Source organism: Glandiceps talaboti, chromosome 17, assembly GCF_964340395.1.
Source record: "Glandiceps talaboti chromosome 17, keGlaTala1.1, whole genome shotgun sequence".
NCBI classification, from domain to species: domain Eukaryota; kingdom Metazoa; phylum Hemichordata; class Enteropneusta; family Spengelidae; genus Glandiceps; species Glandiceps talaboti.
The window spans coordinates 13236053-13249599 of NC_135565.1; the positions used below are offsets into that span (position 1 = coordinate 13236053).

General features: G+C 36.1%; 1 protein-coding gene across 3 annotated transcripts; it reads right to left on the reverse strand.

Moving 5' to 3' along the window:
- Positions 1–596: 596 nt before the first annotated feature.
- LOC144448281 (uncharacterized) lies at positions 597–12802 on the reverse strand. 3 transcript variants are annotated; one of them, XM_078138464.1, is made up of 11 exons: positions 12720–12802; positions 10744–10889; positions 9049–9198; positions 8306–8476; positions 7407–7703; positions 5656–5970; positions 4873–5070; positions 4610–4648; positions 4255–4314; positions 3778–3856; positions 597–2748 (listed from the first exon to the last, which is right to left on the reverse strand). In XM_078138464.1, the coding sequence occupies exons 2-11, from the start codon at positions 10814–10816 to the stop codon at positions 1944–1946; spliced, it is 2187 nt and encodes a 728-aa protein (XP_077994590.1). In that variant the 5' UTR covers positions 10817–10889; positions 12720–12802; the 3' UTR covers positions 597–1943. The 3 variants fall into 3 exon arrangements, with proteins under 3 accessions (XP_077994590.1, XP_077994592.1, XP_077994593.1); XM_078138466.1 differs by lacking the exon at positions 12720–12802 and adding an exon at positions 11663–11755; XM_078138467.1 differs by lacking the exon at positions 12720–12802 and adding an exon at positions 11006–11166.
- Positions 12803–13547: the final 745 nt, after the last annotated feature.

Below are 13547 nucleotides of genomic sequence, written 5' to 3' on the forward strand. Positions count from 1 at the left end.
ATCACATCATGCCAGGTGGAAATCGAAAGTCCATGCTATAAAGACGTTAAGCTTGTGTAGGCATAATTATAAACAAATATATTCCCTGAATACCACAAAGATAATAACATTTTATATCACGATTATTCCAGTTGTTAATTTTTTAGCCACTTAGGATTTTGCTCTTAAAAATCGGTTATTTTGTGCACTGAAACGGTACGATGCCAAGAGGTGCAAGACAGTAGGACGGCATGTCTGTTTTGTGGATTATAAATTTAACAAGTACACACATGTACATTACAATAGGTCATTCGAGAGTTCAAACAGGAAATTGAAATACAGCGCCCTCACTCAAATTGGGGGTATCATCAACTCATCGTACCGTTTCTTAAGAGCTTTGTCTCTTGGTATTATTGTTCAGATATCGAGGAGCGCAGCAGTGCGCTATGATTAACTGAGTAACCTATACCATGTATACCCCCAAGGTACACACAGACAGGAAGTAGAGCGCCACCATGGCAAATTTTGGAAAGGCATTATATTACCACTGAATAAAGGTCTGCATCATTTTCGGGTAAAAGAAACACAGCAGTACATGTTTATTTGAGCAAGTGATGTAGAGATTTATTTTGTTTCTCATGGATTAAGGTGAACATTTCAAGTCTAACTGATTCTCAAATCTTCGAATCTTTGCAATGAATTTAGGTTAAAGCTTAGCGAAACATTAATAACCAAAGACTGACAGATTCGTCATTGAGGGCGCTTCACATTACTAGGCCGTTGTGCACCGTGACGACAACGTTACAGCGATGTGAAGTTGCGCACCCACAATGATGAATCTGTCAATCCATAATAAACAATGAGTTGTTCAATAAATTCCTGATATATTGTAAATGCTGTTACTGTGTACTTTCAAATATTACACTTATACAACGGTTGTTGTGAGTTGATTAAATAAAAAGTGCTGTGTTCTTGTCTGGGTTCGAATGAAATACCATCAGAGTGACAAACTTACGCAGGTCATTCAAAAGAACGTGACAATGTACAAGTTTGTTTTAGGTAATTTGTTTCTATGATTTTACATTTTCATAAAGATACTTATATTCTCGATTATACAATCTGTTCACATTAGTAAGAATATGCTATTGAATCAATATGCAAATCAAGGTCAAAGTTCACATTTCCCTGCAGTCAGAAAACAGCCATTGGTGGCTGCTAGTATTGTTAAAATTTATGTACTGGAGACATACTAAAAACTGTAGGCAAATGGTTTATTTTTATTTCTGCAATTTGGCAGAATTGTATGAAATGCGGAAATAGATAACTATCAATCTGTACCTTGTGTAGGCTATGATTAATGTGTACCACTCCCCTACATTTTGTTTCTGTTTGAAATCCATCGTTTTTGCAATCGCTAGTAGCGTTACTTAATTGGCTTGTGTTTTTGAATCTTGCGTGGATTTCATTTGATTTTCTAAGTATGCACGCAGTAGAGGTCTTCACGAATGTTTGACAGTATATTACATTAAAATGACAATTAAAATGAAATGTATAAAACGTGAAAGAAATATTTCGTGAATATTTGAAAGTTGATACATAAGAAAACTGACACTTGCATAAATAAAAATAAAAAAATGTAAATGGAATAAATGTCATGGTATATTCAAATATAAGATATACACTTACAAACTCGTAGAGTTGATGTGGCAAATATGTCCAACATATTATGTTTGTAAAGTTATTGTAATGTAAAGTTGGAAGTAAATGAAATTATTAGACAAAATGTCCGACTCTTGTGTAAATGCACATTATTTCTTTCTCTTTTTATAAAAATTCTGTAATCTTCCCAAAGATAAAATGGAGGCAAATGAAATCACTTGGATCATCGAATCCAACTAAATATTGAATTGTCAAAATATGTGTAAGGTATCGTATACAGTGATTGTGTTTATGTCTGTTCAATGTCATGGCCCAGGTCCTTCTAACACATAGTATTTAACATCCTCTTCATCTGGAATCGCCATGTTGTCTGTATTTTCCCTGGCGACATCTCCCTTCTCTCCATTTGTAACATCGTCATCAATTGCTGAGTACACGTTCTCATCAGTATAATCGACGTCATTAGCACCAGCAGACTCATATGCCACGTTTTCGACCATGGTGTTATTCCCATCCCTGACCAGATTGTCTTGTGAGCTTGTGTCTTTGCTTGGAACATGTTCCACCGTTGTGATACCCTCTTTCATATCGTTGTCTTCATAAATGATATTGTCCACGAACCCGACGTTGGGGGTATCTGCTGACTCGTACTCGTTCTCCATTCCTTCGATGGAATTATCTTTAGCCTTGGTTTTGCTAGATTCATGGTCATTACTTGCTTCAGCTGTGTTACCAAGGTGACCATACGCATATGCATATTCAAGATCCTCTGGAGGTTTTCCAGTTCCGCTAATGACGTAATCTTTCCTGTCGGGTAATTCTATCACTTCCCCTGTATCATTTTCGACGACGAGTGTTTGACTACCTCGTTTAGCATCATTGTTTAGGTCCGTTTGAGGATTTACGCTCTCGATCACATCACACGGTGATGTATTCTTAAAGTTCAAGTGTCCATCTCCATTATCAACGATCACTTCGTAGGGCGTAGTGTTTTTCATTGGCGTGTGTTGATCTATTTCGTCAGGCCCTTCGCCTTTGCCTTTAATTATGTCACCATACTGGCGGTTAAGGAAATGCATACCACTGGGGATTGGATGCTTCTTAAATTTCCTTCAATAAATACCACAACGAAGTCGGTGTTAGTTGGAACAAATATAATTGATTTATTCATTCAACACCATGCCCCACTCCTCCCACCCACCCACCCACACACGCATAAACACACGTCATCCCAGTTTATCTTTGCGTGGCGTGCAATAAAATATCAAATATTATAATTGTGCTTTCTGCAGTGAAATTTGATTTCATTATTTCGTGTGTACCATTTCGAATGTAATTCTGGGGAATATTGCATCCTACTTTATGCAGACAGAAGTTTAATTTGTACTCACATCTACTGAAATGTTTAGTCTTTGATAACATTAGATTAATTTTCAAATTCGTTCATATTAAATTATGAACATAAGCATTTACTATATATATTTTTGTTAGTTAGCAATATTATTTTTTTTAATTCATGTTTACATAAAAAGAAATGTTGTCTTGATTTTTTTCGCTCATGAGACATGTTTTGACACAAAGATGGACACATTTTAATTCAGACCCTAGACTGACAAGAGCAGAGATATAACACACACACACACTACACACACACATACATACATACATACATACATACATACATACATACATACATACATACACTACACAAACGCACACACACACGCACGCACAGACAGACAGACAGACAGACAGACAGACAGACACGTACACATACTCATACACACACAGTGATCCTTTACCCAATGGTGATAATTATTGCTATTCTTTACTTTGTCCAGTGAAATAGAAAAAAAGGCTTTCTTTGAAAACATACACATGTTGATGATTTTAATAGCTCCGAGTGTTTACTTTCCAACTGACGATATCAACATGATTCTACATCCCCACTATGCGCGGTACCTCTCTCTATATATATATTTTATTTTTTTTGCAATTCAAGTTATCTGAGTGTGTGTAAAAATAAATCGCGTCCCGTGAGTCAAACTTCAAATCTCATGTATTTGGGTTTTATCAGACTAAATATTGCTTTTATTTGCTATGGTCTTTTTGCAATGGTGGTATAAGTTCGACACTTACCGTCTGTAAACAAAATATGCCACAAAACTTCCAATTAGAAGTACCAAAACTACAGAAACTACTGCACCAATTATCACACCTGTAATGGAATATTGTGATCAGTGTGAGAACGAAGATGACATAGCTATTGGAGTATTGCGTCTATTTGTGTATAAATGAAGGCCATGCCATATATGTTGGCAAGACAGATGTGACGTCATACAAAGCTGTTTTCCCATAAAACTTAGCAAGAAATCATCAGAATAGTCGAACATTTGTCAAGTACAGTTGGGCTTCTTTACAAGCCTCCAGGGTTGAGTAAGCTATCGATTTTTAATTTATCACCAACACTCATATTTTAGTTGAGAGCAGTAAATAGTGCAAGGTAAAGACAGAAATAAGTAAGACTTTGCCTTTAACATGTTTATGCATATTAGATATCAATAGATAGGACATAAATAAACAGACGGTAAATAATAACATACTGCCAATCAATACCTGTATTAGTCGACATTGTTGACTGTTTGGATGTCACATATGGCTGTTCAGATGATATATCTATTAATATAGATAAAATTATAACGTTAGATTTTACACACAGTATGAATCAAGTTTCAAAGCAGACTACAAACATACATCCAGAAATTGGCTTTATACTATGGTATCATTGGTGAAATAATGATTTGGTATAAAAATACATGTATGTGTATGATGGTATATAGTGAGTAGATTTCACGACATTAGTCTAACTTAGCTTTGATACTACATGTAATAGTTGTATCACTGTTGAAACTATTCAAGCATATATTGTGTACAAATTGATAACAAGTTTTGCAATTTCATCACTACCTACCAGTAAATGGCAATGGGGTTGTCTTTGCAGGTGGTATATCTAGAATGAGTAGAAAAAAATAATTATTATTTTTTCTGTTACAGTATCAGCACAACTACCTATCCCTACACCGACACACACGCACACACACACACATACATACATACATACATACATACATACATACATACATACATACATACATACATACATACATACATACATACATACATACATACATACATACATACATACATACATACATACAAACATAACTTTCTTACATTTACAACTCGGGAAAGAATCGTTCCATGTTCCATCTTCTTGGCACACTATAATGTGATGAGGGCTACTCAATTCATGTCCACTATTACAAATAATAGAAATAGTGTCTTCAACGAAATAAGGACAGAGTCCAATAAACTTGAAATGTTTGACGTCACTTAAAATGTTAGGTGGCGGCTGACAGTCGGGAGTAAAACCTGTGAAAATGAAATGACACATGTGTAAGAGCGGTGGTTGTTATTTCTGTGTGTCACATGCTCCGAACGACCCTACATTTTTTCAATACAGTGAAGTAATGTAAAATTACGCCCTCTGAGACAGGATTAGGGAATAAATTACAGCGTCACTGATACGATAGCGACTCCATAAGCGCGTAACTATTGACGAAAATTAGTATTAATGGCTCAGTGACATTTGACCGGGACTTTTGATTAAACAAGTGGTTCGCATAGTTTGCAAACTTCTAGCATTAACTGTCACTGTAAGTCATTCAGCTGTAAAATGTACAATCATGGTAAATTAATAAAAAGCATCACCAACATGTACACATACACTTACTTTTTTGAAATTTTAACCGACCAGTTTTTTTAAGCGTATTTAATTACTTCGAGAAGCATATACTTAAATAGGGCCGCCCTAATGAATAAATAACAAGTTCAGATTCAGTAGCCGCAATATTAATTTGGGTGTATGCAGAATGATGTAATATTAGAGTTTTTCGGCTTAATAAACACAATGTCATACTGTGGACAGTATAATCAGTATTTTTACTTCATAAATACCTGTATATTCAATTGCAAATAATCCCTTTCTATCAACGCTGCCATCTGAGGTGAACTGAATGGAGACTTTGTTTGAACAAGACATGGCTGTCCCATTCTCAATCACTAAGTCAACATATTCGTTATGCAGTTCCTCGAAGACCATTACATTTCCAATGGTGTAATTAATAACAAACTCGATAAAGACGGAAGTCTCTTCAGGAGTAGTAATAGTCCACAGGCATTCCATTCTCATGAAATAGAATCCAGGAAATCCCGGTGAGTATATTATACCAGAACCACTGACAACATTGGCTCCACAGGCTCCAAGGTTTGCTAGGGGAAGAGACAAGATCCGTTAGAATGACCAGTGGCACAGTTTAGCTGCTCACTATGTTATGCCATTAACATTGTCAGCAATTGTTATCATGAATGTTCATAAATTTCAGTATTGCATTGCCAGTTTTTGATAGGTAGTGATACCATGTATGTAATAAGATATGTCGATAAAATATTTATATCACAAACTATTCTTCCGGGACTACTATAAACCGAAATATGATTATTGCAACCACATATCTCGCTATCGTCATCACCACATACTAGTATTGAACTATTTTGCTTGCTCTGTTTCACCATATTCATAACCTACAATAGAATTTTTAGCACAACTGAATTGGTAAGGTTTCGTAGTGCTATAGGCATGACAATGTTTCTGTCTGTCTGTCTGTCTGTCTGTCTGTCTGTCAGTCTGGATATGTGTGTAAACAACTTAAAAGTCAAAAACCGTGGGACCAATTGCCATGCTATTTGGTTGGTAGATTACTTGGGTGTCAAGTTGGGAAACTGTTCAAATCAAAATGATCTTACCGCCAATGTGTGATTTGGGTCAACAATGTGATTTGTGATCAAAAATCTTAAACTCCAAAACTACTTGGCACATCGGTCTGAAATGTGGTTGGAATGTTCTTAGAGGGGATTACATTAAGATTTGTCCATAACATGCTCCCGTTAGTGATATGCAAATTAGGTGTAAAATCGTGTCTCTTTGGTGAAACATCTCTAATTACAAAACTATCGAGCAGATTGTGCTGGAATTCAATGGGGATGCATCTGGGCATGTGTAAATGAATATTCACAACGTGATAATCCCATAAGTGATCTGCAATTAGGTCTTAAAATGTCAATTTTGGTCAAAAACGTATATCTTCAAACTGCATGGTGAATGGGGGTTGAAAATTGGTGGGGATGTTGCTGGAGGTGTTATTCTGCAGTTATTGTTGAAAACATTTTGACAAAATTGGCCATAACAACCATGAGCACGTCCTTAATAACAGTGGAATGACGATGCATATTACAAATAATAACAGGGATGGGTAGGTAAGTGAATACAGATTGATAAATATATGCAATATGCCTAGCAACAAGACCACATCCATACAAACAGCTACATGATGGTTTATAGTGCAAATTAAGATGAAAAGTGGAAAGGGCAGGCAAGTTATTAAAGATTCCACAAATGTATGCAAGTGTGCTACAGCTGTTGTGCTACAACACCATTGGCGCTATGTTTAGTATGTTAAGTCCTTTTACCTGTTCTCTATATCAACATATCGATATGAGTTGACGATAATAGTCTGGACAATTCAATAGTCACCTTGCCGTGCCACCGACTAGCGTCTGGTAATGACATGTTGTCTTTTATTTGTCGTGGTTGTAGCAAGCCATATAACCAAAAATCTCACATGTCTAGCGTTATCACTTATACTTACTGTTGTAAACTGAAAGTTCATTCTGACCACCACACACTTGACTAGTGTCACCAAGACATTCCTTGTTGCATTTTCCGTGTACTGCTTCACCATTACTCCAGTATGTAGAATTTTGTAATCCACAGAAACAGGTCATCTCACCGTTTTTCAATCTCCCGTATAAACCAGCATATGATGTATTGAACTGACGACAGTAGTCAAGACACAATTGAATTGTCATATTGTCACTCACCATGCTACCATCTGGTAGTAATGGGTTATTTCTGCTGTGGTTGTAGCAACCCAAGTATCCAAAATCTGAAATGGTGATAAAGACGATATCTTGAATATATATATATATATATATATATATATATATATATATAATAAATACATCATTGTATGTTTACATGGGATCATTGTTTGCTTTGGTTTGCCTTTAGCCAAGGCTTAATTTGATCCGATACCCGCCCTGTGTTGTAGTTTTTCATCCTTTCTCTGCAAACGGCCAAGTCGTCCTCTCACTGATAGCATTTGAAAATAAACACCTCTCACCTTAAATAAACTATCTGAAAAATTGCTGTAACTTTTCCATGATTTAACTTACAATTATTTATTTATGCATGTATTTATTTTTGAATTGTTGTATATGTACAGTTATACCTTAATGTACGCATTTCAAAGTTAAGGTATCCCTCTATTATACTTACTGCGGTCTACATTTACAAGTACCGGAAGGAAAATTACAAAAAAAAATTACAAGTTAAACAGAGGACGGAAAGATAAATAAATAGGGCTAGAAATGTATCATTCATCAAATTATAAAACAATGATGTGTCAATAAAATTATTCGAATTGCTAGCATGATTGTATGAATCCAAGAAATGGTTTCACTTTAATAATTTTAGAAACTAACTTACAATTACATTTAGCTCCTGCAGAATTCCTACAGCTCTTATGTTCATCGTATGGACAATCAATGATAGAGGTCTCGTTTCCAGTGCAGATCATGTCGTTGATTCGAGGCCGGGGGTCGTTAGCGAGGACGTCCCCGATCTTGTCCCTTCTCATAGCATTAACATTGCCAGGAACTATTATTAGACATTAAAATGACATGATTTTTTTCAATTAATTTCTATTATCATTACAGAATGACATGATATTGGTGTGTGTGTGTGTGTGTGCGCGCGCGCGCGCGCGCGCGTGTGTGTGTGTGTGTGTGTGTGTGTGTGTGTAGATTTTTATTTAATTTCTATTATTACAGTATGATATTGGTGTGTGTGTGTGTGTGTGTGTGTGTGTGTGGATTTTTATTTAATTTCTATTATTACAGAATGATATTGGTGTGTGTGTGTGTGTGTGTGTGTGTGTGTGTGTGGCTTTTTATTTAATTTCCATCATTACAGAATGATATTGGTGTGTGTGTGTGTGTGTGTGTGTGTGGATTTTTATTTAATTTCTATTATTACAGAATGACATGATATTGGTGTGTGTGTGTGTGTGTACGTGTTTAACTATATGCCACTTATATATTACAGTTACTGCTGTACATTTTTTTACACGCCACATTTATTTTGTAGCTTTCTTTATCTTCGAGACTTATATTGTATACTTGTCTAACCATCATTACATTTCAACTTACTTAAGTTATAAGCAGCCTTACCTAGTTCATTGCATAGTATGTCCGCTTCGTCTAAATCCCAATTACCCTGACATACAGGTGTCCATTCTTGATCTGTAAGACGAACTTCAACTAGACCGTCATAAGGAGTATAACCATTCATAAGCCGTACGTTCTTTGATGTAAATGTCTCTGAAAACGGTAAAATGTAAAAAATATGTATTATAAATGCTTGTCAGCTTACATTACAATCAGTACTCCTTCATTGCATGACTTTGGTTCTAAGACCACGAACGTAGATCCCTTTCGCACATACTTCCTGGACAAACTTTATTGGGAGACAAACTTGACTTTAAATCAGTTTATATTGATGTTTTCTACGTTAGATACTCTGCAGTGTCTTGTTCCTAACATAACATTTTACATAACGTCGTTAGCCCTCATTTATTGTCACATTGTTTGAATATACAGATACTTGATTTACATTTGACTTAGATGCAGTACTGTAGCTGTTTCGCCACGTCGTGTGTAAGCTCCTATCAAAAATGTGCTCAGGATCCAGAACACATATTTGAACTGGGGTTTTGTTGTAGACAATATCCCTCACCTCATTACCTCTGCATATTCTATGTCATTGTCTATAAATATGTCGCTCTCGATCAGATTAATTCTTCCTCAATACTATTTTCAAGTGGAAATCGTACTATATTCTCGACGTTTCAGCTATTTGTCTGTACTTCGGTGGACATGTTAACTAGTTCGCATGCTCTATGTTCAAGAACGAGATCGTAATGGCGGCAGCGAACGACTTTAATGTAGCGGTTCAGAATATTTATTGCCGCGGTTTTGAACAAAAAATGAACATATTCGAGTGCTTACGTACTGAGTTTTGCTATTGATGCGATAACTGAAGCTAGGGAATTGGCTCATTTTATGACAAAACTCTGTAAATAATTTCAGAGACGATTTTAGATTAGCGAGGTTCATTAATAGCATTGTAGCTTTGTTTTTCTTTGCAAACCCAGTAAAAGAATAAACAATAAGAAGAACAATGTTGAGTCACACAAAATAAAATATATATAATTTTTTTTCAGTATTGTAAATAAAAACATAGCTACAATTGTGGCAGTTACATTTGAATCAATGATTGAGTACCAGATCTACGGCATAACTGTAGTGCTGCACGACCTACTTGAGTGATATTGTTCAGAACACGTATTAAGCATTAACTAACAAGTTTTGTTCTTCCACTTTGAATTTAGAAACAGGCATGCATGTTTCAACCACATGTCCCTTTTCCGAGTTCACGCTCGATCTGGTAGAACGATTCAAACGTAGTTACATTGTAATATTTTTAGACATGTCCCTTTCTATACCAAATGGAAAACAGGGGGTTTCAGTAATAGTCATTGGTTTGCTGCCACAAGGAATATATAATACAAATAATATTGTGAAGTATTGGCTTCATACGAACCTGTTGTGTATTCGTTACTGGAAATTTGTCTGAAAATAATGATTTCCGTTAACTTAGTTAAACCCCGGATGTCATTTCCATATTAGCCTAAATGTAACACAAGGCGATACCATCGACCGAACTACCTTTACAGTTATCTGGGCTCCTGATTGGAAGGTGATGGGTATGTGAACGTACGTTCAACCAGTCTGACTTCGTGCTTTTAGACGTTATCGCAATGTGTATATGCATATGACATAGTAATAGAATAAAAGTTATCTTACGTATATTGGTGTCGACGACATGGCTCAGTATAACTAGAACAGATAAGTTCCAGATAGCCCTAGTGGTCCCCATACTGCTGTTAGTGAATAAAGCAGTTCCTGTGAAGGACGTTCAGCCTGAACGTAGTGGTAGACCAATGTCTTGCCTGTATTGAAATTCAATATAATGCGATCGATGGGTTGTTAGTTTTCACGTTTCACAAACAAAACACGGTAATGGTGATTAATTGCTATTCTCACACACGTCATTGGATATACGTACAAAATGGTTTATCTACAAGTAGGTGAAGTGCTTGTCTAATACTAACTCGGTACACAAATGCATTGTTTATGGTTTATGTTCCAACTTCTAACTATGACATATAGAATGTAAATCTACACTGCAACACTCAGACAACATGTTGTTTGTTTGTCAGAGTTCTCGCGAGAGCTCAAGGACACTGACCTTCTGTTTGAAACTGATTTTTAGAAACACAGATATGATTTCTCGATAGAGTTAACAGAGTTGATTTGTTACTTCCGCTATGAAAGCTGAAATAAACCACTGTAACATCATCGTTTGGTAACAATTAACCGGATATGAATCATACGTCTGTTAAAGGCGAAGTGATAATTGCGAGCACTACAGTTTCGGTGTTAATCATGATGTCAATTGTCATAGAACAAATTCAAAAGTAAAAAAAAGATTGAGATGGACCATTGTAAAAAGAGGCATTTGTATAGTACAGTTATTCTCCCTGTATATTACGTGTACAGTGCCTTGACATGCCATATATGATCGGCAACCAGAAAAATTTCAAGTCACGATTCTGTTAACCAGTTTTCTAACATCTTTGGTATGTGGGCTTAAAGAATAAGCATGTCCTCAAATCGACCTCTGCCTACGTACACAGGGTGTATGGATAAACAACATACTTACACCAACAATGAAGCACGACCAGTCAGAAGTTTGGCGCTAAAAATAACTCGTATTTATGACGGTACCCATTACTACACTATTGTGATATCGAACTTCCCAGTTATGGTTCAAAGTTCAGCGATTGACGCAAACTATGTTGAGTAGGGTATTAAATTTGAAACCGTTGCTGTGTGAGAAAAATATCACTACATCCTATTTTATCCTTATATTGTTCACAGTGTACACACACACGACTAAGTAGTTTTACACAAAAATGTGTCAAACCACAACTAAACGGACTTCATTATTTATTGCATTACAAGGCCACCGGCCCATTTGCCAAAGACATGTTACAGTACGCTTGTCGCACATGTATTTAAGTTTACTATGCCTTGTATATAAATTTACAGATGAATTAACAAATCACAATCTGTTGTTCACATTAATGATTCAAATTTGTTAAAATTTGGTATCAAATATAAAGGCGCGAGTAGGGACTCAGGTATCAAAGAATTACATGTAGGACAATTTGACAGAAAATGGTATACGGCAACGGACTTTATATGGAGATGTCGTTTACATGATGACGTCATTTCCGTTTAAATTCCATGTGCCGACGAAACAGAAAGGTGTGGTAAACCAATCACCTATAACCTGAAATGTATGGCACCACTAAGTCTATCTAGCAGTAACTTTGATATAGATTTTCCGTCTAATTGTCTTCTATGCACCTGATGGTCACCCACACAGTTTTACAGATATTCAACAAACCTTTTATGTCTACACCCCGTTATTAAAATACTGCAAATCATGCGCACTACATACAACAACCATGCAGGATGACGGATTCACTTTATTTATGTCATTTCCTATCAAACGAAAGAACAGTGTAATTTATATCAAGTACAGGTCAACACGACACGGAATTTGCAGTTACCGCATAGTTTGGATAATAAATGCTGGAAGGGAAAGGACACCTCGCGATATCTTCTATATCTGTGGTTTGAAGGTCTGTATCATTATGTTTAATAAAAACTACATACGATAAAATGAGCTGGTTGCGTTTACTTTCACTTACCCGTACAGATCTAGAGCTAGCATCCATCAGAACTTAGGCGGAAGTGACGTATGGGCCTTGGTAGAGAACTTCCGTTAAACACATTGTCGACTGCTTGTATTGTTACGCAATTACAATTATAGAAACATTCGATAACCAGTTCCCGTCATGTCATCGGGATAGACAGTACACTGCCACATTCAGAGCGAGAGTGTCCACGTATTCAACACTGTGTGTACCATGTGTGACACGTTGTTTGTCGCTGATGTCAGCCGAGCGCCTGTTGAGTAGATTTGTTTCGATGAGGAAATAGCTATCTGAATCAAATTCAGTTCTAAAACGAATGTCTTGAAAACGTAATCACGGTAATGTATTTACATGCGTGATAGTGGATGATAGCTTCGTTGTGTGGTCGTTGTCGATCGATCGTCGGATATAGGAGTGAGTAAATGGATAAGACGTACATCGTATGCAAAGCATGTGTATACAATCATAAATGTAATCATATGTTGACACTTTGTAGGTAATGTTACAGATAAATTATTTGTATCCATTTTTGCCAGCTGCTTTCAATATTAGTCTATAGAGTACTAATGAATGTTTTTTTTCGTTCGACAGCATCATCGTCAGTCTAACTAGCACCATCCACAGAGCCAAAGCAAATCGAGCCAGGAGATATCAAAATTGACACTAGTATAAGAGGGACATATTTCCGATATCACATATTGCAATATCTTATTATTATTCCTTTGTGTCACTTGCTTATGATCTAACATAGTAAACATCCACTTGAAACCAGGCCATAAAGCAAAATGTAATCCAAGATGTGATAATTTTAATAGTAACAAC